Below are 23,832 nucleotides of genomic sequence, written 5' to 3'. Positions count from 1 at the left end.
CATAACCTGAGCCAAAGTCAGACGCTTAATCAACTGAGCCACCCAGGTGCCCCTGAGATGTTCACTTAAAACAAACAAAAAAACCTATACAGTATGGGTTTTAGCATTTTCTGTCATAATACTGCAAATATGTTTCCCAGATTTTTGGTTGCATAGGAATGTTTAATTAATGTCTACTAACTAATGTAAACTAAATTAACATATTAATAAATAACATGAATTAGTTTTTGATTGAGTAACACCTTCAGGTGGTTTAAACATCAAAAAACATGGTCTTGGGGATGCCTGGGTGGCTCAGTTGGTTAAGCGGCTGCCTTCGGCTCAGGTCATGATCCCAGCCAGTGTCCTGGGATCGAGTCCCACATCGGGCTCCTTGCTCGGCAGGGAGCCTGCTTCTCCCTCTGCCTCTGCCTGCCACTCTGTCTGCCTGTGCTCACGCGCTCTCTCTCCCTCTGACAAATAAATAAAAAAACAAAACAAACAAACAAAAAACATGGTCTAAAGTATATGGTGAAGAGATTCCTTCACAACCCTGTCTACCCGGTTTTCACCCTTCCCCAATAGGTTTCATGGTTATTAATTTCTTATCGCTCCACAGTTTTTATGCCTGTAACAGCCAATATAAATATAAATATAAATATATATATAACATATATATATAAACATATATATGTTATATATATATATAACAGCCAATATAAATATATATAAATATATATATATATATATATATATATATATATATATACACACATACCCTTTGGGGCACAATTTGTAGCATACATCTTGCCAGACACACTATTTTATGCCTTGCTTTTTTTTTTTTTTCTACTTAGCAGTGTATCTTTGAGATATTCCCATAACAATCTACAAGAACTTCCTCATTCTTCACTGTGTTACAGGGTTCCATTGTATGGATCATATTTTATTTAGCAAGGCTCCTGTTGATAGACATTTAGATTATTTTTGTTATCTGGCTATCACAGACCAGGCTGTAATGAACAACCATTTATATACCTCATATCATACATTTATAAGTAGATCTCTAGGATAAATTTTTGAAAATGGGATTGTTGGATAAAGGATCTATGCATTGACATTGTATAGATACTGACAAATTGCCGTCAGTAGCGATTGTACCAATTTGCACTCCAATGGATGAAAGTCCTCATTGCACTGCACTGTAGCCAAATAGAGCATTTTCCGACTTTTAGATTTTTGTTAAACTGATAGGTGAAAAATTTTATCTCAATGGAACTTTAGTTAGTATTTTCCTTAGCATGAGTGAGGTTATGCACCATTTTAATATGAGTTAGAGATATTTTCTTTATGAAACGAGTTAGAGGTATTTTCTTTGATGTGAACTGTTTACTACATTTAGTCCATTTTCTGGTTAATCTTTTTCCTAATGATTTGTAGGAGATCTTCACAAATTAGAGTCGTGATATGTGTTGCAAGTTTTTTTTTTTCCAGTTTGTCACTTTCGATTTTTCTCATTTTTTATTGCCATGAATGTTTTTCTTTTTCTTTTTTTTTTTAGTGCTTTCTTTTTCGTGTGTTTCTTGTTTTGTTTTATTTTTATGTGATTGAATTTATCAATCTTTAATTTTATGTATCCTGGATTTTTTGGTCATAATTGGAAAGATTGTCTTCTCTCCAAGGTTATAAAACATTTTTCCAATGTTCATTTTGAATACTTTAATGATTTTATTTTTTAGTATTTCAGTCTTTGAGCCATTTGGAATTTATACTGATACACATAAGGAATGGGCCCAATTCTCTTTTTATCCACATGGCTAATTATTGTCTTGGCACCCTTTGTTGAATAGTCCATCTTATCCATGGCCGTTATTTCCACATCTTATTTTATGAACGATGCAATCATATTACTTTTTTTTAAAAGATTTTATCTATTTATTTGAGAAAGAGAGAGAGAGAGCATGATGGAGGGGGAAGGGGCAGAGAGAGGGAAAAGCAGGCTCCCCACTGACCTGGGAGCCTGATGAGAGGTGATCCCAGGACCCTGGGATCATGACCTGAGCCAAAGGCAGACACTTAACTGATTGAGCCACCCAGGCATCCCTGGTCACATTATTTTTTATAATGAAAAATGTAAAACTTAATGTTTAACAATAGATAAAGTATTAACTAAATAATACTACATTCATTTAATGGATTCAGTATTTTCAAAGATTTGTTCATTCCATTGGAGAATTCTCAAGATAAGAGAGAAAAACAAAATATAAAATAATCTATGCCAAATGATCCCAATTAAAAACAAAGGAGTGCATTTACATATAAAAATGGCTAGAAGCAAATATATTAAAAATTTAAGAGTAGTTGTCTCTGCCTTAAAAAAGTTTATTTGATGAATATATTTTCTTTTAATAATATGATGACCCCTAATAAATGTTACTAAACATGCACACACACACATCTTACGGCATGTGTCTCCTTCATAAAGCCATTTTAAAAAAGTGTATTTTTAAGTTGGGAGGTAAGTAAAGTAAAATGTTATTTCCCCTCTTGGAGAAGTTTCCTTTGATTCTATCCAAACTCCTAGGGCCTAGTACTGTATCACACTGCTCATTTTCTTGGTTATCCTGAGCCTGTTTTTTATTTCTTATCTTCTTAGGTGCCCCCTAAGTCTCCCACGGCTCATGGTACAGTGTTTCCTTGGTGAATTACTTCAGGCTCACCTTGGTCATAATGAAGGGATTCAGCTTCACACAGGGTTTCAGCCTTTGGCATTTCACAGAAGGAATGTCCATTGAATGATGGGTCAGACCTGACCTTTAATCCTGGCTCTGCCCAGACAGGTATGAACTCGGGTAAAAGTCACTTCCTTTGCTTTGGGTTTCCTTCTTCCTTCTATAAAATGAAAGTGTTAGATAGTCCCTAAGGTTCCTTTCGGTTTAAATTTCTACATACTAGAAGCCATAGTGGGTTCTGGCTCTCTGAGGCTTCCAAGGATTCATTAACATCCTTAAAAACCACAGGCATGATTAATGTTGAGCCTGGTCCACAGTTATGAATCTGTTGATTTATACAGAATTGAGAATGATTTTTTTTTAAAGATTTTATTTATTTATTTGACAGAGAGAGATCACGAATAGGCAGAGAGGCAGGCAGAGGGCAGGGTTCGGGAAGCAGGCTCCCCATTGAGCAGAGAGCCTGATTAGGGGCTCCATCCCAGGACCCTGAGATTATGACCTGAGCCGAAGGCAGAGGCTTTAACCCACTGAGCCACCCAGGCACCCTGAGAATGATTTATATAGCAAAGAATGATTTATATACCAAAGAGTGATTTATATAGCAAAGCTTATTGTTTGTTGTTGCTTTTAAGGAGTGTGTGCTTCTTTGGTGGTGGTGGTGGGGGTGGATGATGTTATTTCTGTTTTGACTCAGCTAATTAAGCTAAATTGGGTCACATCATCTGGGTCTCCTTGTCACTGGATTTCTGAGGCTGTCATATCAGTGTTCTGTGGTTATGTCAAGGTGAGGTCTGCTCAGACGTATCAGAATATACAATAAATACATATGCCAAGCTCAGGGTTGCCTTGCAGGGTGAAACTTACCAAGTTGCAGAGTATTACTGGACCTTCATTTCCCCAAGTGAAATACATGGTTATAATTGGCGAGCGTGGGGCTCTAATCCTACTACTTGATTTTATAGGTGAAAAAATGGTGGGAAGGTGTTGAGTGACCTATCCACACTCACACAGCATGGAAAACTCAGAGCCAAGACTGTGGGCTTAGGATATATGGAAAGAGGTCTGGATTCCAACGAGGATTTGCTGATAATCAGCATGATTTGGGCAAGTCATTTCGCTGCACAGATTAAAGTGAATTAAAAGAATAAAATGTGAAACTTTCTAGATTGTTTAATTATTTTGTAGACTAAAATACAGGCTAAGTGGGGCACCTGGGTGCTCGGCGGGGAGCCTACTTTCCCCTCTCTCTCTGCCTCTCTCTCTGCCTACTTGTAATCTCTCTGTCAAATAAAGAAAATAAAATCTTTAAAAAAAAATACGGGCTAAGTATATTGACAAAGGACCCCCCTGGTTAAAAAAAAAAATGACGTAATAGGACATGAGAAGCAAGATGTGATTCAATTCATTCTTTCATTTTCATCAATTTCTGAAAGATATTTACATCCTACTAGGTCTTCACATTAGTGATATTTAATATTCTTTTTTTTAAAAAAGATTTTATTTATTTATTTGACAGAGAGAGATCACAAGTAAGCAGAGAGGCAGGCAGAGAGAGTGAGAGGGAAGCAGGCTCCCTGCTGAGCAGAGAGCCCGATGCGGGACTCGATCCCAGGACCCTGAGATCATGACCTGAGCCGAAGGCAGCGGCTTAAACCACTGAGCCACCCAGGCGCCCCGATATTTAATATTCTTAGCAATATTTTTTCCTCTTTGCAAGGTTTAGTAAAATAATGCTAGCCCTTTAATGAATGCTGTTATTGAGCAGAAACGAGGCTGAGGAAGCAAGATTGAGCTCTAAGAACCTCAGGGACCATTAATAGGTCCACAAGCTTAATGAACATTAATGGGCACTAAACATGATATTTATTAATTCTTTTTTGGAATGAAGAGGCCTCTACAGATACAAGCTTACATCCTCAGAGCAACTTCTGTTGTACATATTTGTTTTATTAATTAATTACTAGTTTTCTTTAATTACAAGAGTAATATCGAAGCATAGCAAAAAACATTCAGAAAGTATAAAATGAAAACCAGACGTGTCCTTTTCTGCCCACTCCCTAAAGACAACCAGGTTCAACAATTTGTATTTTTAGTTTTTCTGCCAATCACCATAATAAATGTTATGTTTTACTTTCCCCAACTTTTGGGTTTGAACACCTCAGACTTACAAAGAAGTTGCAAGAAGAATTCATTTAGGTTTATCAGCTGCTAATAGCTTGCGATGGTTAGCTTTCTCATACTGACAAAAACACATTCTCCTTTTTGCTGAATCATTTGTGGAACAGCTGTAGACTTACTGCCATTTCTCCTCCAAATACTCCAACACGCATCCCCCAAGAATAAGGCCATCCTTTTCCATAACCACAATATAATTCTCCCACTCGGAAGATGTAGCATTGATAGATTACATAACGAAGTGTCCATATTCAAATTTCCATAATTGTTCGATAATGTCCCTTTTAGCTTTCTTAAATCCAGGATCCACTCACTGGTCACACATTGCACAGACTTGTCATCTCTTCGGTCTCTCTAATGTAGAGAAGTCAGGTCTTCTTTCGTGACAATGATATTTTTATAGAGTACAGGTCGGTTGTCCCACAGGATGTGGATTTGTCTGATTGCTTCCTCTTGACCAGATTCAGCATCCACATTTTTGGCAGAAACACTACATGGGTGATGTTCTTTCCCAGCACAACACATGATGTCAGATTGCCCCATTATTACTGAGGTTCAGTATGGACAATTTATTGAAGTGGTATCTGCCACATTCCTTCATCGTAAAAGGACTCCTTTCTCTTCGTCAGTAATGAGTAGTCTGTGGCATGGTAGTTAGAAACCATGGGAATATCTTGTTTTCCGACCATCTTTCACTCAGTGGTTTTAATATCCAGTGATGAGTCTTTCTTGCCTGAACACGCATTGCTCTGCGGTGGGGAAGTGGTGATTTTTCTAATTCCATCAAGTCTTCTTCATTTATGAGTTGGCATTTCCTTTAAAAAATTGCTCTCCACGGGTGCCTGGGGGGCGCAGTTGTTTAGGCGACCAACTCTTAGTTTCGGCTCAGGTTGTGATTTCAGGGTTGTGAGATCGAGCCCTGAGTTGGGCTCCACACTCAGCAGGGAGTCTGATTCTGTCTCCCTCTGCCCTTCCCACTCATGCACGTGCTCTCTCTCTCTAAAATAAGTAAATCTTTGAAAATAAATATATAAATAAATAATTGCTTTCCTTTCTTTTCCTCCCTTTGCTTTAATTTTAATTTTTAAAATAAAAATTTTAAATCTCTGTGAGGTAAACAGGTGTAACTTTTTTTTTAAAGAAATGCATGTTTGTATTTTTTTTTAAAAAGATTTTATTTATTTATTTATTTGACAGACAGAGATCACAAGTAGGCAGAGATGACGTCAGGCAGAGAGAGAGAGAGGAAGGGAAGCAGGCTCCCCGCTGAGCAGAGAGCCCGATGCGGGGCTTGATCCCAGGACTCCGGGATCATGACCTGAGCTGAAGGCAGAGGCTTTAACCCACTATGCCACCCAGGTGCCCCAAACAGGTGTAACTTTTTAAAAAAAAGTTTTTATTTACTTATTTTTAAGTAAATTCTACCCCCAATGTAGGGCTTGAACCCAGGACACTGATATCAAGAGTCATGAACTCTGCTGACTGAGCTAGCCAGTGGCCCCTTAATTTTAATTTTATTTAATAATTTATTGTTTTAGAGAAGGAAGGGGAGAGGCAGAGGGAGATGGAGAGAGAGAATCCTAAGCAGACTGTATGCCTAGTGTGGAGCCCAACGAGGGGCTTAATCTCACAACCTGAGATCATGACCTGAGCTGAAATCAAGAGTCAGACCTGTAGCCAACTGAGCCACCCAGCTCCTCCTAAATTTTTATTTTAAATATCAGATTAGAGGGGCGCCTAGGTGGCTTAGTGGTTAAAGCCTTTGCCTTTGACTTGGGTCATGGTCCCGGGGTCCTGGGATCAAGCCCCGCATGGGGCTCTCTGCTCAACAGGGAGCCTGCCTCCTCCTCTCTCTCCCTCTCTGCCTGCCTCTCTGCCTACTTGTGATCTGTCTGTCAAATAAACACATAAAAATCTTAAAAAATATATAACAGATTAGAACACATGGATTAAAAAATTTTTTTCAATATGTTATATCAACATATTAAAACCTGTTTCTATCATTATTTATTATAATAATCAAATTATTCCAAATTGGATCAGTGGGAGCCCCTTCAAGCTGGCTCCCTTGTCCCCAGCACATTTGTTACCATCCTTTTTTTAAAATATTTTATTTATTTATTTGACAGAGAGAGAGGTCACAAGTAGGCAGAGAGGCAGGCAGAGAGAGAGGGAGAAACAGGCTCCCCACTGAGCAGAGAGCCCGATGCAGGGCTCGATCCCAGGACCCTGAGATCATGACCTGGGCCGAAGGCAGAGGCTTAAACCGCTGAGCCACCCAGGTGCCCCTGTTACTATCCATTTTTGAGCTCTTTCTTACTTTCTGGCACAAGGTGTTCTAGGTTGTAAAACATCTTTTCCTCTCCCTGCTTTGTGCTCTCATCCTTGTACTGTCCCTGCCCCAATCCTGGTATCAGCCTTTTCCGTTAGGAGACTTCCACTATGATAAAAAAGTAATATAATACAAACTAGAGCAAATGCCTCTCCTTCTACCCTTTCTTCCCTTTCCACTTCCCAAATTTGTTAACTATATATCTTTTTTGTACTGTCAAGATCTATAGCATTACATCTTAATCAGTACTACAGTTAAACTAGTTCATTCTTGGCTTAAGCATTATTTCTAAAAATTAAAAGCCAATAAATGAGATATACTTTATGATCATATATCATTCTCTTTAGAAACAAATACACATTGAGTGTCAAATTTTAGTGTAGATATGAAATCTCCTAAGGGGCCTGTTGAAGATGCACATTCCTCGGCCCCACCCCTGGAAGTTCTGAATCAATTCATTTAAGGTGTCTGGTGATTCTAAGACCTTGTGAAGTAGTACTGGCTGGATAAGGAAGGAAATATAAACCCATGTCAATTGAGAATCCTTCAAGTGTCAGCCCCTTAAGAATGCTTTTGTTTTCTTTCTAGCTGTGTTCCATTCTTCTGGGTCCCACTCAGCGCAAGCTACTGCTTGTATCTCATATCATCCACTTTCTTGGATCCTTTAAACATTTTTAAAAAAAGATTTTATTCATTTATTTGAGAGAGAGAGAGCATGAGAGGAGAGAGGTCAGTGGGAGAAGCAGACTCCCTGCTTATTGGGGGCCCCGATGTGGGACTTGATTCTGGGACTCCAGGATCATGAGCTGACCGGAAGGCAGTCGCTTAACCAACTGAGCCACCCAGGTGCCTAGGCATTTTTTTTTTTTTTTACATTTTCCAGAGTGATTCTTTTTTTCATCTCAGATGCATGTGGTAAGATTTCTGAGCCATTTTGCAAAAAATTGCTTCATTTTGTTCTCACATTCACAGTTTGGTTTGAAACCACAGGTTTCAAATGAGAAATCTGTTGCTAGTCTCCTTTGTATTCTTGAGGTAAGATGCTTTTCTCCTCTGAATTCTTTTAGGGTTTTTCTTTATTCTTAGGGTTCTAAAATTTCATCCTATTTACCCTGGTATAGATATTTTTTTCAATTAACCTTACTTGGCTCTTGGTGGGTTCCTTTAATCTGAATATTTTTACCTTTTTTTTTAAAAAAGCAAAGGTAATTTTCTTTAAGTATATCTTTTATTATTTCTTCCTTTTAATTCTCTCTTAATACTCATTTTAGACACATGTTGGACTCCCTAGATCTATTCTCTATGCCTCTGAACATTTCTTCATATTATCCATCTTCTTGTCCTTTTGTTTTGTTCTGGGAGATTTCTTTTCTTTTCTTTCTTTTTTTTTTTTTGACTTCTTTATTTTCCAGTTTACAAACTGTGCAAGTGGGTTGGATGAGTTGTTAGTCTAGCCTTCTTGTTGGGGACTGCATTCAGAACACAAGGTTGGGGACAGACTGCCAAAAAAGTCTTTCTTTCTTTCTTTCTTTCTTTTGCTTTTCCCTGAGCATGGTACGCTGAGGTGTATTTCACTTCTAGATAAAGCTATCGTTTCAGCCCTCTGTCCCTCATAGAGAACAAAACTTACCTCTGCTTCACTTCTCCTGAGAGTCTCCACAGCCCTTTCAGGAGGCTTTCCTGGGTAGGTTGTTCTCTTTTTCACAGCTCTTTCTTTCTTTTTTATTTTATTTTTTTAAAGATTTTATTCATTTATTTGTCAGAGAAGGAGAGAGCATACAAGCAGGGGGTGGGGCAAAGGGAGAAGGAGAGTCCTCCCTGAGCAGGGAGCCAGAGGCGGGGCTTGATCCTTGGACACTGGGGCCATGACCTGAGCTGAAGGAAGATGTTCAACCGACTGAGCCACCCAGGCGTCCTTCAGAGAGTTATTCTTATTCCGGATTTATCTCAAATCCAAAGCTGTATCCTCCGGCTAGTGGAGAGGTGGAAGAGTAAGGGAGGAGCCTACCAGCGCTGCTGTGCCTGCTGTGGAATTCGTGAGTGATTCTGTCACACCATACACAGCCCCCCAACTTCTGCTGTTCCTAATGTTCAGTGCAGAACTTGGAGATTGGTGGTGTGGCATAACTGGTGCAGAGTGTGAAGCCCTGTCTCTGCTACATATTAACTCTGTGAGTCTCACCAAGTCTCATCTGTAAATTGGAGATTATAATAATACAGTGTGTGGTGGAATTTAAATGAAATAATAGGAAAATGCTTAGTACAGTGCCTGGCTCAGATAGATTCTCTATAAATGTTGGTTTGATCTAAGCAGAGGGATGAGCATAATCTGTGTGGAGACAGTGACAGAAACCAAGCGTGAGAGGCTGGAAAAACCTAGAAGGAAAGAGCCGAGGGGTCCCAGGGTTCCTTACCCTGGAGAGCAGTTCTGGTGAGGATGGAGGCCCAGTTCTGTTTGGGATGGAGGCCACTATAGATGGCCGGACTTGGCCTTTTCTGCCTTTGTTTTCCCGGATGCAGCTGCTTGTAATTGGGTCAGGACCTGGGCTCAGCTGAGAGGGAGATACAGACCAGGGAGGGCAGGGCACGAGCCCTGAGTGGGAGGGCAAGCCTACACAGAGTTCGGGGATCAGCCAGGGGTGTGGAAGGAGTCGGAGCAGACTGGGACCAGGTTTGGCCCTGAAGTTCCTCTTGGGATGGGTAGGAAATTCTGTCCTTCCCATCCTTCCCTCATGGATCCACCCAAGGCCTCTGATGGTGAGTCTAACCACACCACCAGCAAAGTGTGGGAAGGATGGCAGGAGTGACTCAAAGGACCCATTAACAAACAGGGGAAGGTGCAATCTTATCTTCAGTTCAGCAGATATGATTGTGACGTTGAGGAAGGGCTCTCTCCTCAGAGCAGCCTTCCTGCCACTGCCCTCAGCACTCAGGGACAATCCCTCCCACCTCTGGGCTCCTCCAGGTCTCTGCCTAGTCTCTTGCCTGGCCCCAGACCGTGGGGTTCTGGACCTTTGTTTCCAGGATAACTTCTCTGCTTGGCTTGGAGATCCTGAAGGGCAGGGCCTGTGTCTCATTTCTCTCAGGGCCCAGTCCAGAGCCTGGCCCACCGCATCAGGAAATATCTGAACAGTAAAGGAGGCTAGAATTGAGCTAAGTCTTGGATAAATGAAGGTGAAAGGAAGAAAATATTTCAGGGACAGTTGTGGTAACAACATGGTTAGAGAGATACGGCACAAGTGACAGACTGTCTTGAGAGAGGGACACATCAGTTTTGGGAGGGGAGGTGACATTTGTACCCAGTTCTTTCTCAAATATTTTATCTGGTCCTCACATCAATTCTGAGGGAAAGGTGTGATATTCCCACTTTACAGATGAGGCAACTGAATCTCAGAGAAGAAAAGGTGACTTTCCAAAACTGTGGCTGAACAGGACTATAAATAGGCCTACCTGACTCCTCAAGCTAGAGACACACGTAGGTGAAATTTGTAGCCCTAAAGGTAGGCACAGTCTTGGGGGGGCCTCTCTAAGAACTCCATGCCCATGACACCAACCTCTGCCCCAAACTGAAGGCAATGGCTGATGCCTGGGTCATGATCTGACAGGGTGACCCCCAAGCTGACTCAGGTGGGAGTGGGACAGTAAATGGCAAGTGGTTGCATACCCCCATCCCTTTGTGCACACAGCAGCTCCCATCTGATGTGCTCCCCTCCCTGCCACCTCCTACTCACCTGGTCCTCTTCTTTCAAGCCTCTCCTTCCCCTTTAAACCCCTCGTGATGCCTGCTGGAGTAGACCAACACTTCTGGGCATTGATTCTTTTTTTTTTAATATTAACATATAATGTATTATTTGCTCCAGGGGTACAGGTCTGTGAATCATCAGGCTTACACATTTCACAGCACTCAACATAGCACATACCCTCCCCAATGTCCATAACCCAACCACCCTCTCCATATCCCCCCCACCCTCCAGCAACCCTCAGTTTGTTTGTGAGATTAAGAGTATCTTATGGTTTATCTCCCTCCTGATCCCATCTTGTTTCATTTTTTCCCTCCCTATCCCCCACAACCCCCGGCCTGCCTCTCAAATTCCTCATATCAGAGAGATCATTTGATAATTGTCTTTCTCTGATTGACTTACTTCGCTTAGCATAATACCCTCTAGTTCCATAATGGCCAGATTTTGAGGGTTTTTTTGATGGCTGTATAGTATTCAAATATATATATATTTGAATATATATATATAAAATATATATAATATAATATATATTTGAATATATATATATAAATATATATATATATATTTGAATACTATATGGAATTTGAATACTATGGAAAGAACCTAGATGTCCATCAACGGATGAATGGATAAAGAAGATGTGGTATATATATATATATATCTATATCACATCTTCTTTATCCATTCATCCGTTGATGGACATCTAGGTTCTTTCCATAGTTTAGCTGTTGTGGACATTGCTACTATAAACATCTGGGCATTGATTCTATGCTTACCCTTAATGGCACCCAGGCCTAGGAGGTATCCTCCAACATTTGCAGAGTGAATGGGTGTGCGTATATGCCCAGGAAATCCCCATCCTCTAGGCTTCCAGGAAAAGGCAAGGCCTTTCATGGCCCACCCCCTTTCTTGGTGGGGTCGGGCCTTGCCGAGTCCAGTAAGGCTAAAGTTCGAAACAGTCACCTCTGACTGCAGGAGCCAATGGGACTTCTGAGGGAGGAAACAGGAAGGGCTTCTGGGCCCTTTCCACACCCTCTGGCCCTGCCTAGCTGGGTGCGGGAGAGCAGAGGGCACAGGGAAGAGTAGGCAGGACTGGGAAGGGCTGAGAAGTCAGGCCACAGAGCCACCTTTGGGAGGAGGAGGCTTCCGGCCTGCCTTCCAGCCTGCCTTCCAGCCCGGAGATAAGCCAGCCAGGGAGGAACCACCTGTGCCCTCTCCTGGATTGCTCTGATAGCCTAAGAGTCCACACTGGGCCCACTGTCAAGAAACCTGCATTCCAAACTTCATTTGACACTTGCTAAGAACGTTCTCTGGGCCAGGCTTTAGGCGGATGGGATGAAAAGATGGCTAAGTTCCATTTTCTCCTCTAGGGAAGCTCACAGCAGACATTTAAGGAAAAATTAAAAGAGCTAAGACTCATTGAGCACTCTGCCATGTACCAGGTACTGGTCTAAGTCCTTTGCATGGATCCCTGATGAACTGAACATTCACAGCAACCTAGGAGACAAATGTTATTCTTAGCTCCACTTGACCACTGAGGATAATGAGGCACAGAGAGATCAAGAAGCTTGCCCTAGATCACACAGTAAGTAAACTGCATGTAGGCACCTGGCATCATTTGTCCTCACTCTATGCATCCTCTGGGCTGACCCCAGGGCCAGCTGCCCCAGACAACACATGCAGCATCTTAATCCCTGCCCAGTGTCCTTGTCCGCAGGTTGTTAGGCTCTGTATACTTGCCGGGCACCAAAGTGTGCTTTAGGATATCACCACTTTCATTGCCCTTTGCTGCCTGCCACGGTCACCTCTTTCCCTGTGGGCTTGTTCCCTCTGGAAGCTTCAAACTCCTGTGACTCACCCATCTCACGGTCCCTTGGAGTGTCTTGAACAAAGCAGATGCTCAGATGTGTTTGCAGTTTGGTGGGTTGATGGAGGGTGCTTTCATTTCCCCAGATCTTTGTGACATGAGCAAAGTGGTTCTCAACCTGCCCACTGGAATCACTTGGGAGTTTTAACCACTACTGATGCCCAGACACCACTCCCAGAGGTTGCGATGTCATTGGTGAGGGATGCGGTCTGAGCACAGAGATCATTAAACACCCTCAGGCAATTCTGATGTGCAGCCTGGGCTGAGAAGCCCTGTATTAACACCATTTTAGAATCCTTGGAAGTTTCCACTGAGAGAAGACAGTGTGTAGGAGGGTCAGGGGGGCAGAAAGGGCCTGGTCTTTGGAGGTGGGCAGGACAGATTCACAGCGGAGCTCAGCTACTTACAAGTTAGGGGAGCTTGGGCAAGTCAACATTCCCAAACCTCAGCTACGTCATCTGTAGAAAGGGATCATTGCACCCACCCTGAAGTAAATTTCCTGGTATGGAGAAGGTACTTGCTGGAAGAAATGCTATATGTGGCAGCTATTAAAATGAGTTAAACGTCTCTCCATCCAACATAAAATTTCTAAGGGCCAGGGACTTGGATATCCTTGGGAGACAACAGAAAACAAGACAGTCATCTTGTGCTATTTACATTCTAGCAATCCAATCTAACAAACTTTATCAGGTTTGGGCTATCAGCCATTGCCTGGGTACAGAGATGAACGAGACATTGTCCTTGCCCTAAAGGCAAAGGGAAGTGGACATTGATGATAACTAAAACAGGGAGGGGAAGGAGAATGCCAATTTGGTACAAACCAAGAGTGGTGGGGCTCTGGGGAGAAAGCCATCTGGAGAGGAAGGGAGATGGTATCCATGGAAGATAAGGATAGCCATCCTTCAAGGGTCCTTGAAGGATGGATATGATTTTGTAGGATGGGACTGGGGGTGGGTGGAGTGACTTAAACAAAAGCATGGAGGCAGGAACAGCCAATAATTCAACCCGGCAAGAGAGCTGGCTGTGCAGACACACGAGGGAAGAGGGTGTATGTGTGGGCCTGGGAATTAAGGTTGGAGCCTTAATTGCCAGAGTGAGCCATTTGTGCTATTTTGCCAGCCGTGGGAAACATGCAGGAACTGGAGCAGAATTGCTTGATTCTTAGCTCTTAATACCCAGCCCCTCCTCTGGTTTCATTCTGGAATTGATGCACTTCTTGCTACCACCCTCGGGGTCTTTCCTTCTCTGCCCACTGCCACCTTGGTCCCATGTGCAGTGCTCAGAGTCCTGTTGCTGCTCTCAGGTGAAGGTCCGATACGTTCACTCAACCTTAAGCAAAAAATGCATTTCCAGATGGTACCTCCCTAGGCAATTGCATTTGGCAAGAACGGTGCAGGGAGCACCAAACAGAATCTGGCAGAGGCCTGGTTCTAATCCTAGCTCTGCCTCTCACCAGCTGTGTGACCTTGGACAAGTCACTTTTTTCTTTTCTGATCCTCCGTTTCCTTGTCTGAAAATGACAGGCTGGATGGGATGACTGAAAATGACCCTTCCTGCTGTGATGTTCTTCGACAAATTTGCCAAGTATCAAACCCAAGAATGTCAGTTTTGCCTCATGTGAGGGGATGTTGTTTTTGCAAATTAGGTGTTAAGCATGAGGCTCACAGGGGAAGTGATGGAAAGGTTGACATGTAGGTATTCTGGCAGTGTTGGCTGATTCCAGCTTGGCTTTGTCATAGCCCAGGCGATGACATGAATGAAGAAACCTCCAGAATATTCTATCTCCCAGCCATGCAAATTATTCCCCACCACTTGGGTCTTCCCAGTTGAGGCCCTGGACATTGCGGAGCAGAGCTAAGCCATCCTGTGCACTGTCTGAATTCTTGAACCTCAGAATTTGTGAGCCTGACAATATTGCTGTTTCAGGCCACCAAGGCTGAGGTGTCTTGTTACATAGCAATAGATAACTGGAAGTGGGTGTGTGTGTTTTGAGGGTAGTCTGAGGATAAAGGGTCTCCCTACACTGGAGAAACTTCTGTGGGTGGCCTTCTCTGTCACTGACTTTGGAAGCCAGCACTGGTTTTGGGTATTACTCTAGGTAGCATAGTGCTCTTGGGACAGGAGACTCAGAGTCTGCACTGTCCTGGGATGTGATAAAGTTTATAAACAAGGAAGCTCTTTGGTCTTTCTGGTCAGCTGGGGGACAGGGCTCATCTGTACTTGTCAGTACCCCAGTCTGTGTGCGGGAGGGTGCTTACACTGGTGGAGGTCCTCTAGGTACATCCTATACTTTTTTTGTTGTTGTTAAAGACTTTATTTATGTATTCGTGAGAGAGAGAGAGAGAGAACAAGCAGGGGGAATGGCAGGCAGAGGGAGAAGCATGCTCCCCAGCGAGCAAGGAGTCCAGTGTGGGAATGGATCCCTGCACTCTGGGATCATGACCTGAGCTGAAGGCAAATGCTTAACCAACTGAGCCACCCAGGCATCCCTTACACATGTTTCATTTCGGCCCCATAGTAGCTCCATTGGAAACTATAAGAAGGGGTGTTTGCCCCACTTTACTGATGAAGGAGAAGCTCAGGGCTTCTTTGGTTCTTTGAACCAAAGAGCGGAACTCCAAATCAAACATCTTTTCCTCTAGGACCCCTTGAGGAGCCCTGTTGGTGACTTAGGGATGGGAAACTCTGGGAAGGGGCCTCCATTTCCTTTCGCTAAACAGTCTCTTGTCTTCAAATAAGTTCTGTCTTGGCTGTGATTCTGTTTCCGCTTCCTTCTTCCCATCACCCGCTCCACTCTCATTCCTTTTTTTTTTTTTTTCCTTCTTCCTGGGATTTTTGGCAGAAGAAAGAGAGGAGGAATCCACTGCCAAGTCCTTTATTAAGGAAGGCTTGGCGGTGATGTGGGGCTTCACTCACCAACCATGCAGAGGCTGGGGGGAGGGGACATAGAGGGCATCCGAGGTTAGGCCACTCCCAAGCTGGGGGTTGGTGGGGACAAGGGGAGTGTCCTTCATCTCAGCCCCCACCCAGCTGTGAAAGCCGGTGGTGATGTTCCCAGAAGAGCATCCTGGCTGGGAGGGAGGAAACGGCCTATTCCCTCGTGGGACTTCCTCTCTCACGGTGTGTGCGTTGTGGGGGGGCGGGGGGCGGGCAAGGGATCGGGAGTGAGGGGACAAAGAAATACCATTTTCTGAGCGATTGTGCCAAACTATATCAGATTATCATCGGCTCATTTAAAGCAATTTCCAGATCAGATTGGAGAGGTTAGTTGACTTGTCCAAGGCCACACAGCCTGTGAGGGGCAGAACGCTAAGGACACGGGGAGAGTCTCGCCACTGACTTTCGCCGCCACTCCTGGAGGTGTTTGGGAACCTGGCAGGAGGCTCTCGACGCTCACCTCGGGCCAGTCCAGAGGGGAATCCCAGCAGGGGGCGCCCCGAGCCCCAGTCCCGGGACGCCGGGCGCGCCTCCAGCCGGCGCCTGGGACGGGCCGCCGCTCCGCCCCCTCGGCTCCTCCGCGGCTCCGCGGGCGGGCAGCGGGCGGGGAGCAGAGCGGAGCCGAGCGCCGCGCACCCCGTCGCGCCCGCCGTGCCCGCCCAGCGCAGCCTCTCGCCGTGAGTAGCGCCCGTATGCGGGCTCGACGGGTGCGACAGGGCGCGCGGGGCTGGGGCTGGCGGGGGCAGGTTGCTCCCGGGCGCGCTCTCGGGTTTCCCGAGCCCGCCGCCCGGGTCCCTCACACCGTATCCTCCCCGCAACCCCGTCCGGGGGGTTTGGCCGGCCTTGCCCTCGGGCGTTGTGTCCGGCCCCGGGCCTGTCCTCTGTGCTCTCGGGCGCGCTCTGAAGCCTGGCACTTTGACCCTAGGGACGAGGGAAGGGGTGGGAACGGCTGGCCAAGGCTTGGCACTCGGGGCGGGATCGGGGGGAGATAGGAAACAGACTTTCATCAATTTAGGGCCCCCATGATGGGGAGAGCACTACAGATTTCCGGGAGGAGAGGGGCTAGTCTTCTCTGCAGCCACCTCGCACACCTCTTCTCCCATTTGCACAAGGACGTGATTCCAGAAGGCTGCTCCACACACACTGTCAGCTTGCTTGTGGCAGAATGAAGCTGTGGTCCCCGTCGTCATGGGCCCTGGGCCACTAGGAGGGCAATGGGGGTAGCCAGTAAGTTTGCAGCAGGCTGGGATAGAAGGGCATACGAGGGCGTCATCAGTAGTTGACCCTGACTCTGGGCCAGGCATTGTGGACTTCTTATGGCATGTGTGGGTCTGGCTGGTCCCTACTGTAACTTTGCGCAGTGGCGATTAGTGTTCTCACTTTAGGAGGGAGAAAATGAGTCCCAGAAAGGTGAGCATGGAGGCCATGCAGGTAGTAATAGGTTGGGGGTGCACCCTAGGAGAGAGGGAGTCCTAGCTGGTTGCCTCAGAAGCAAGTGGGAAGGTCCCTGGGGCCAGGTGGAGAGAACAGCCCCTGGCACCTTGTACTCTAGAATCCAGTGGAGGTCAGCTGGGGGCTGCTGCTGTGGTTTCCGACTCTGTTTCCCAGCTGCCTCCATGTAAGGTATTTCTGGGAGGCTCCTGGTGACTAAGGGGAGCTGGTGCCTTGGCCTCTTCACCAATACTTTCAGAGTCCTGCTCTTCTCCCAAGTTGGATTTAACCGTAAAGTGGCCCCACTGTTAATTCAGCTGCCTTGGAAGAGGCTTGGGCAGGGGGTGCAGGGTGTGTGTGTTTGGGGGTGAGTATGTGCTGGTCTGGAGCAAGTATTCAGCTTTCAGGAATGAGACCTGAACTGACCCTGACCACTCCCTCCTTATTAGACGTGAGGCTGTCTAGTGGAGCTGGACCTTCGTTAGAAAAATGGGTTTTCTCATGTCAACTTAGGCAAATGGCTGATCTCTGGGTTCGAGCTTCCTCATCAGAGATTGATTGGGGCTGGTCAGAGGTTTGATTGCATGGAGGGGCTCTGTAATGCTGGAACTCCTTCCCTTCTGTGGGCAGTCTCCTCACAGCCTGAGTGTGATGATTCCTAATGTGGGGGAAGGTATGAGAAGACAAGCTTGCCTGCCCCCTTGCAACGGTCCCATTTCGCTGACTGACACTGAGTGTGGTAGGATGAGGATCTCCAAATGACCAGGAGAGTGAGCTGGGGCCAGTGGGTGAGAGGATTTAGTAGGGTAGAGGGTTCCCTGCAGGGTGATCCTCTAGCTTTGGAGGCTTCCTCCTAAGTTGTCCCTCTGGAGGCCACTGGCTTCCCCACCCCCGTTGCTATACTGGAGGGTTGAGGGGGCTGTCATCAGAAGCCCAGACAAGAACAGCTGGAGTGGGCTGTCTGTGGGACTTTAAGTCCCATCCCCTGTCTGGACCTCAATTTCCTTCTTTTGTCAAATGAGTGGATTATAGGGGCGCCTGGGTAGCTCAGTGGGTTAAAGCCTCTGCCTTTGGCTCAGGTCACGATCCCGGAGTCCTGGGATCGAGCCCCGCATCGGGCTCTCTCCTCAGCGGGGAGCCTGCTTTCCCCCCCCTCTCTCTCTGCCCTGCCTCTCCGCCTACTTGTGATCTCTGTCTGTCAAACAAATAAATAAAATATTTTGAAAAAGTTAAAAAAAAAAACCACGAGTGGATTATAGACCAGATAGCAGTGGTTTGTCAAGCTCCTCCTGCCCCCAGTTAATTCTTACCCAGAGCCCCAACTTATTGTATAGATAAAGGGGGAGATGCTCTGCCTCCCCTTCCTCATGCTGGTGTCTAAAAAGCCCCTGAATAACCTTTGAGGTTCCCTTTTGTGAGGTTCTAGGAAATCTGTGTTAAACCTCAGAAGGGTTGCCTATTATGAGGGTTAATGGCAGGAGTGTGAGTCCTAGTGATTCCATTAAGAGAAATGTGGGCGTGAAGGTGGGTTTCACCCTTGGAATGTCTGGAGCAGACATTATCCTGTGCTTCTGACCAAAAGCTGTAGCTGTGCCCCTCCCCTCTGCCATGTTGTTTCATCTTCTCAGGGCCAGAAAGGTACCTGTGCCCTGGGGCCTTCTCTGGGTCCTAACTGGTGACTATAAATTCACCTTGGAATTTCTCCCCTTTAGTTTTATGTCCCTAAATTGATAAAATTGATAAATTGATAAAATGCAAATTCCTCTTGGGGAGAGATAATTAGGAAAATGCTTTAAGTTGTTACTAGTTGTTTTTACCTGATGAAGCCGCTGAGCAGTGACCTTGAGAAGGGAAGCTGGGCCCTGCATTTAAATCAACAAATATTTAGGGAGTGCCTGTTGTATACCAGCAGTGACAGGGGGACATAGGTGAGAATGTGACAACCACTGCCCTCATGGGGCTCCAAGACAGGAGGCAGGAAGGAAGGAATTCTTATTTGTTGGAACCACCCAAACACTATGCAGGTCATTTTACATGTTTGTCTCATTTATCATAATGTAGATCTTAGTCTCATTTTTTATTATGTAAAATTTTGATTGCATACAAAATAAGTGCACAATTCACATATCCATGTAACCACTACCCAGAGCAAGAAACAGCATTCATTGCCAGCACCTGGAAACTCCCGTTTCCGAGACATAACCCCCTACCCAGGGGTAACCACTATTTTGACTTTTAGCACCATAGATGAGTTTTGCCTAAGTGGAATCACACAGTATGTGGTATTTTGTGTCTGGATTCTTTCATTCAACATTATGCTTGTGAATTCTATCCATTTGGTTACACGTAGTGGTAGTTTATTATTGCTATAGAATAATTCTATTGTATGGATACAGCTCAATTTACTTATCTATTCTCTTACTGATGGCCCTTGGGTTGTTTCCAATTTGTAGCTATTATTAATAGTGCTGCTGTGAACATTCTACCATGGACCATTCTGGAAAACATCTACATGCATTTTTCTTGGGTATGCCCATAGAAACTGCCTAACAGATTTCTAAAGTGGTTGTCCCAGAATATGCTTCTCCTGGCAGTGTCTGAGAGTTCTCTCTGCTCCACATAGTCACCAACAGTGACCAACAGGCACTGTCCAGACTTATTTTCCATGTCAGTCTTTTGAAGCTCCGAAAAGTTGTCCTGTGCTCAGTATATGCAGAGGTGATAGAGCTGAGATTCCAGCTCAGTCCTGTGTGCCTGTAGGGTCTGTGCCTTCTCTTTGGGGTTAGACATAGACAGTTATGAGCCAAAATATGAAAGCTCTAAACCTAAAAATGTATGAAGAGACCTCTCTGGGAATTTAAAGGGGGAGGGGGATTTTAATCTGTTTTGATGAGAGATAGAGTCATGGAGCCTCACGGAGTTGGTAGCATTTGAGCCAGGTCTTGTGGGAAGGGAATGGTTTTGCTGGGAGGGCTCTCCAGGTGGGCCTTCCATGGAAAGGGCCCAACTTGAGCTGATGCATGGCAGGGGTGAAAGCTTTGAGGGAATGGGAAAGGTCTTATTTGGCTGGAATATAGGATATGTGGGGGGAGGGGGCTAAGGCTGGAAAGTTTAGTTGGGGCCAAACTGGTGGTTCTAGTTTGTCCTTAGGGTGCTCCCTTGTCCCCTAGCCCCTGGCTACACCTGGAGCCCAAGGCAGGGACTCATCATTTTGCTGGGAGCTGGGGCTGCTCTCAGCTCAGCTCCTGAGAGCAAATGGAGCTGGCCTATTGCCTAATGGAGGATCTTAGCTACTCTGGGGAGGGTCTTTGCTGTTCTAGGGACTGGTCTCAGGGTATCTATCAAAAGAATTTTTTGGAATTTTCTGCTTCCCTCTAGGTGTGTGAAATGAGTAACCCCACCCCTTAGCACCTGCCTGATCCCAAAGAAGGTGGTAGATAGCAGTCTTCTGCCACCCTCTGGGCTAGTCTCAGGAAATTTGCCAGGATGGGGGCTTGGGGGGGCTGTGAGTGAGGGGGTATAGCTTCAGATTTTGGTCAAGCCAAACTTTCTAGGAGGATCCCAAAACCTTTTCCCTAGAAGGGAATTGAAATGCTTTTCTCCACTGCTGTGGGAAGCAGAAACACAAAGACTGGCCCAGGATGAGTCACGTATTAACAGTAATAATCACCCTTCTTATTTGCTTATGAGTTTATGCCCTACTCACAAATGGATCCACACACGGCTGTGTGAAGTATGCGATAGAGATGTCACCGGTCCCATTTACAGATGAGGGGACTGAGGCCCAGAGGGTGCCAGCCTGTGTGGGTTAGACAGCTGCTACATACCCAGGCTAGTCTAGAACTGGGGCCCTGGCAGCTTGCTCTTTTTTGTAGCACATGTTTGCTGGGCTCAGGCTAGCATTGGTTGAAGACTGAGCAGGAGGGAGGCTGCCTGGTGGACCATGGGCATCAAGAGGCAGTAGTTCGGCAAGTGACCGTGAGTCAGGCTCAGGAACCAGGCTGGCTCTGCCTGGGGGACTTCAGGGATGTGCAGCCTATGGGAGGGAGGCAGGCAGGTGGCTTCATGGTAATAGAGCTACGGTGTACAGGGGGCAGCGCTGGAGGAAGGAGTGTGAAATGTATACATTCTCTGAGAGTTGGAACGGCTTCAGCCACTTGGCATCGATGAGACGCACCCTTGTGGAAGGCTGCCTCACCCAGGAGGTGAAAACAGTCTTTTGGGGCTCATGGGGCCCTGGGTGTGGTTGGTATCTGATTGCCAGGCAGAAGAAAAGTTGCCAGTGCTAGCCAAAATGAGCTTGGAGAGGCCTGTGCTAATGACTCTTGAGACACGCAGCCAAAGGCAGCTGGTTGTAACATTGTCATTTGCAGACTGTGCCCTGGGTCCTTCCCTTGGGGTGCTGTCCAGGATGGCATGTGGCTGTCCCAGGAATGGGTGAGCTTTTTGGGGCAGGGAGATCCCAGGGGAGGAGGCAAACAGTCTTCTTCTGGTGGGGTGGTGAACGCTCCCCATGGCTCAGGGTTGTCCTCTGGCTCTCATTGAGGGGCTCTGGGCAGGCAGTTGGTCCATTTTATAGATGAGGACTCTGAGGCTCTCTGACAAGAGATAAGGTCACAGAGCTAGTTGTGGGCCGCACTGGAATCAGAACCTCCGGCCCCTGACTGCTGGTGCCTCCTATAATTGGTTCTGCCACTCCTGTCCCTCTTTCCCTTGGGGTGATGAGTGAGAGTTTACAAATCAGTTTAGACTCGCAACTGGGTGGCGCAGCCCCTCCGGGAGCTGAAGTCATGATAATCCCTTACATTTCCACTGCATTTTAGAGTTTACAAAATAATTTCATGATTTGCAGTGTTTTAACAGGATTAACCTGTTTAGCAGATGGGGAAGCTAAGTGTGGCGGTTTAAATGACTTACTCAGGCGATTGGGACTCGAACCCAGAACTTCTGACTCAAAGATGAGCGCTCTTTCTCCTGCCTTGTGGCTGCCTCTTTTTCTCAACCAGCCTGAATTTCATGAGAACAAATCATTGAAGCTGGCCATGGGGCTGTTTCTCTGAACGTGTTGAGAGCAGATCTAAGTAAGTGAGGAGGCCTCCCTTCCTGTCTCCATAACAGGTTTGAATTGATAAAAATCAATAAGAACCATACGTTTTCACTGGTGAGAATAGGCTTGGGCTGGCTAGTCCTTGAGGAACTAGGGCTGTGGATTATCGTTAAAATTATGAGCTCCTGTGCAGCCGATTACTTTTAAGCCCAGACTCTTGGGCCTGTGCCGATGTTCCTGGCTGTCCTGACCTCAGGTTTCTTCTGGTTTCAGGGCTGTATGCTCCAGGCCTCAATGAGGAGCCCAAACATGGAGACGTTCAAGCAGCAGAAGGTGGAGGACTTTTATGACATCGGAGAGGAGCTGGGCAGGTAAGAGGCTGGGAGAGGTGGAGGGGACGCCTCTCCTGGGGCAGTGTTTGCTTGATCAGGTAAGCACGGGCTTGTCATGCGATTCCTGGGAAGCTTTAAAAACAATCCTGAGGAATTCATCTTCAGGTGTGGCTCTGCAAATAGCAGTCTCTGTGGAAATAACGACTTGCCAGCGGAAGGGACAACAATTCTTGTGCCCTGTGGTTTCCGAATTGCCTGGCTGACAGTAAGGGCAAATCTTAAGGATTCTTGTTTCATCTGTTCCTTTGCTCACAAAGCCCTCCCCAGACTCTGGACCGAGACCTGGTCTGTTGGTTTTCTTCTCTGAGTCCCACTTGGGATTCTCCGTGGCTCTCAGGATTTTGTTTCATAAGCCCAGCGCCTGAATGGGAGGTGAAGTAATCCTCCTGAAAATGGATTCGCGTTGAGTAAGAGGCCACTCGAGCCTCGTCAGGAAGGTTCATAGGATCTGAGTTATTGGTTGCATTTTTAGCTTGGCTAAATCCCAAATGCAGCCAGGGATAAATTCTGAGTTCTAAAAGTAGTTACTGTGTGGAAAGAAATGAAGATGTTCCGAGGCTCTCTTCTTCTTCTTCTTCTTCTTCTTCTTCTTCTTTTTTTTTTTTTTCTAAGATTTTATCCATTTATTTGACAGAGATCACAAGTAGGCAGACAGGCAGGCAAAGGGGGGGGGGTGCGGGCGGGAGCAGACTGAGCAGAGAGCCTGACTTGGGGCTGGGTCCCAGGACCCTGAGATCATCACCCAAGCCGAAGGCAGAGGCTTAACCCACTGAGCCACCCAGATGCCCCCCGAAGCTCTCTTCTTGCCTTCTGTTTCTAGAATCTGCTAATATTTAAATGGCTCTTCAGTGATTACAGAACACCAGCCCCAGAGTCTGAATTTCACTCTCATTTTTCATATGAGGAAGCTGGTCCAGAGAGTTTAAGCAAATTGCCCAAAGTTGCTCAGCTGGAAAGTGACATGGCCAAGGTCTGGCCAGTCCAGTTTGTACCTGCACACCTGTTATGCCTTTTCCAGTAAGTACAGCACTTGCATACTCTGTGAGCCCACCAGTATACCCAGTCTCACCCCCTCACATCCCTAGCAGAATAAAAATGTGGGGGTTGAAGGCCGTCACTATATCCATGATGCAAAACAGGAGGTCTTCTCTCTTTATAGAGCTCTTGGATTCAGGCCCAATATTCTCTTACTTTTAT

The 23,832-nt window shown here is 45.7% G+C and overlaps 1 protein-coding gene across 8 annotated transcripts in view; it reads left to right on the top strand.

Annotated features, from left to right (window-relative positions):
• Positions 1–9,238: 9,238 nt before the first annotated feature.
• Positions 9,239–23,832, top strand: part of DAPK2 (death associated protein kinase 2) — a 127,301-nt gene continuing 112,707 nt past the window's right edge. Inside the window, exons 1-2 of one of the 8 annotated variants that reach the window (XM_046009698.1) lie at positions 9,239–9,257; positions 22,517–22,614. In XM_046009698.1, the coding sequence (XP_045865654.1) occupies positions 22,523–22,614 (92 nt within the window). In that variant the 5' untranslated portion in view covers positions 9,239–9,257; positions 22,517–22,522. Of the gene's footprint in view, positions 9,258–9,330; positions 9,393–15,892; positions 15,953–16,157; positions 16,473–22,184; positions 22,278–22,516; positions 22,615–23,832 lie in introns of those variants that run through there. The other 7 variants (XM_046009697.1, XM_046009692.1, XM_046009696.1 and 4 more) reach the window with 7 other exon arrangements.

This window comes from Meles meles, chromosome 6 (genome assembly GCF_922984935.1).
Source record: "Meles meles chromosome 6, mMelMel3.1 paternal haplotype, whole genome shotgun sequence".
Lineage (NCBI taxonomy): Eukaryota > Metazoa > Chordata > Mammalia > Carnivora > Mustelidae > Meles > Meles meles.
Note: the sequence above shows the minus strand (reverse complement) of the source record. Positions and strands in the feature narration are given on the sequence as shown.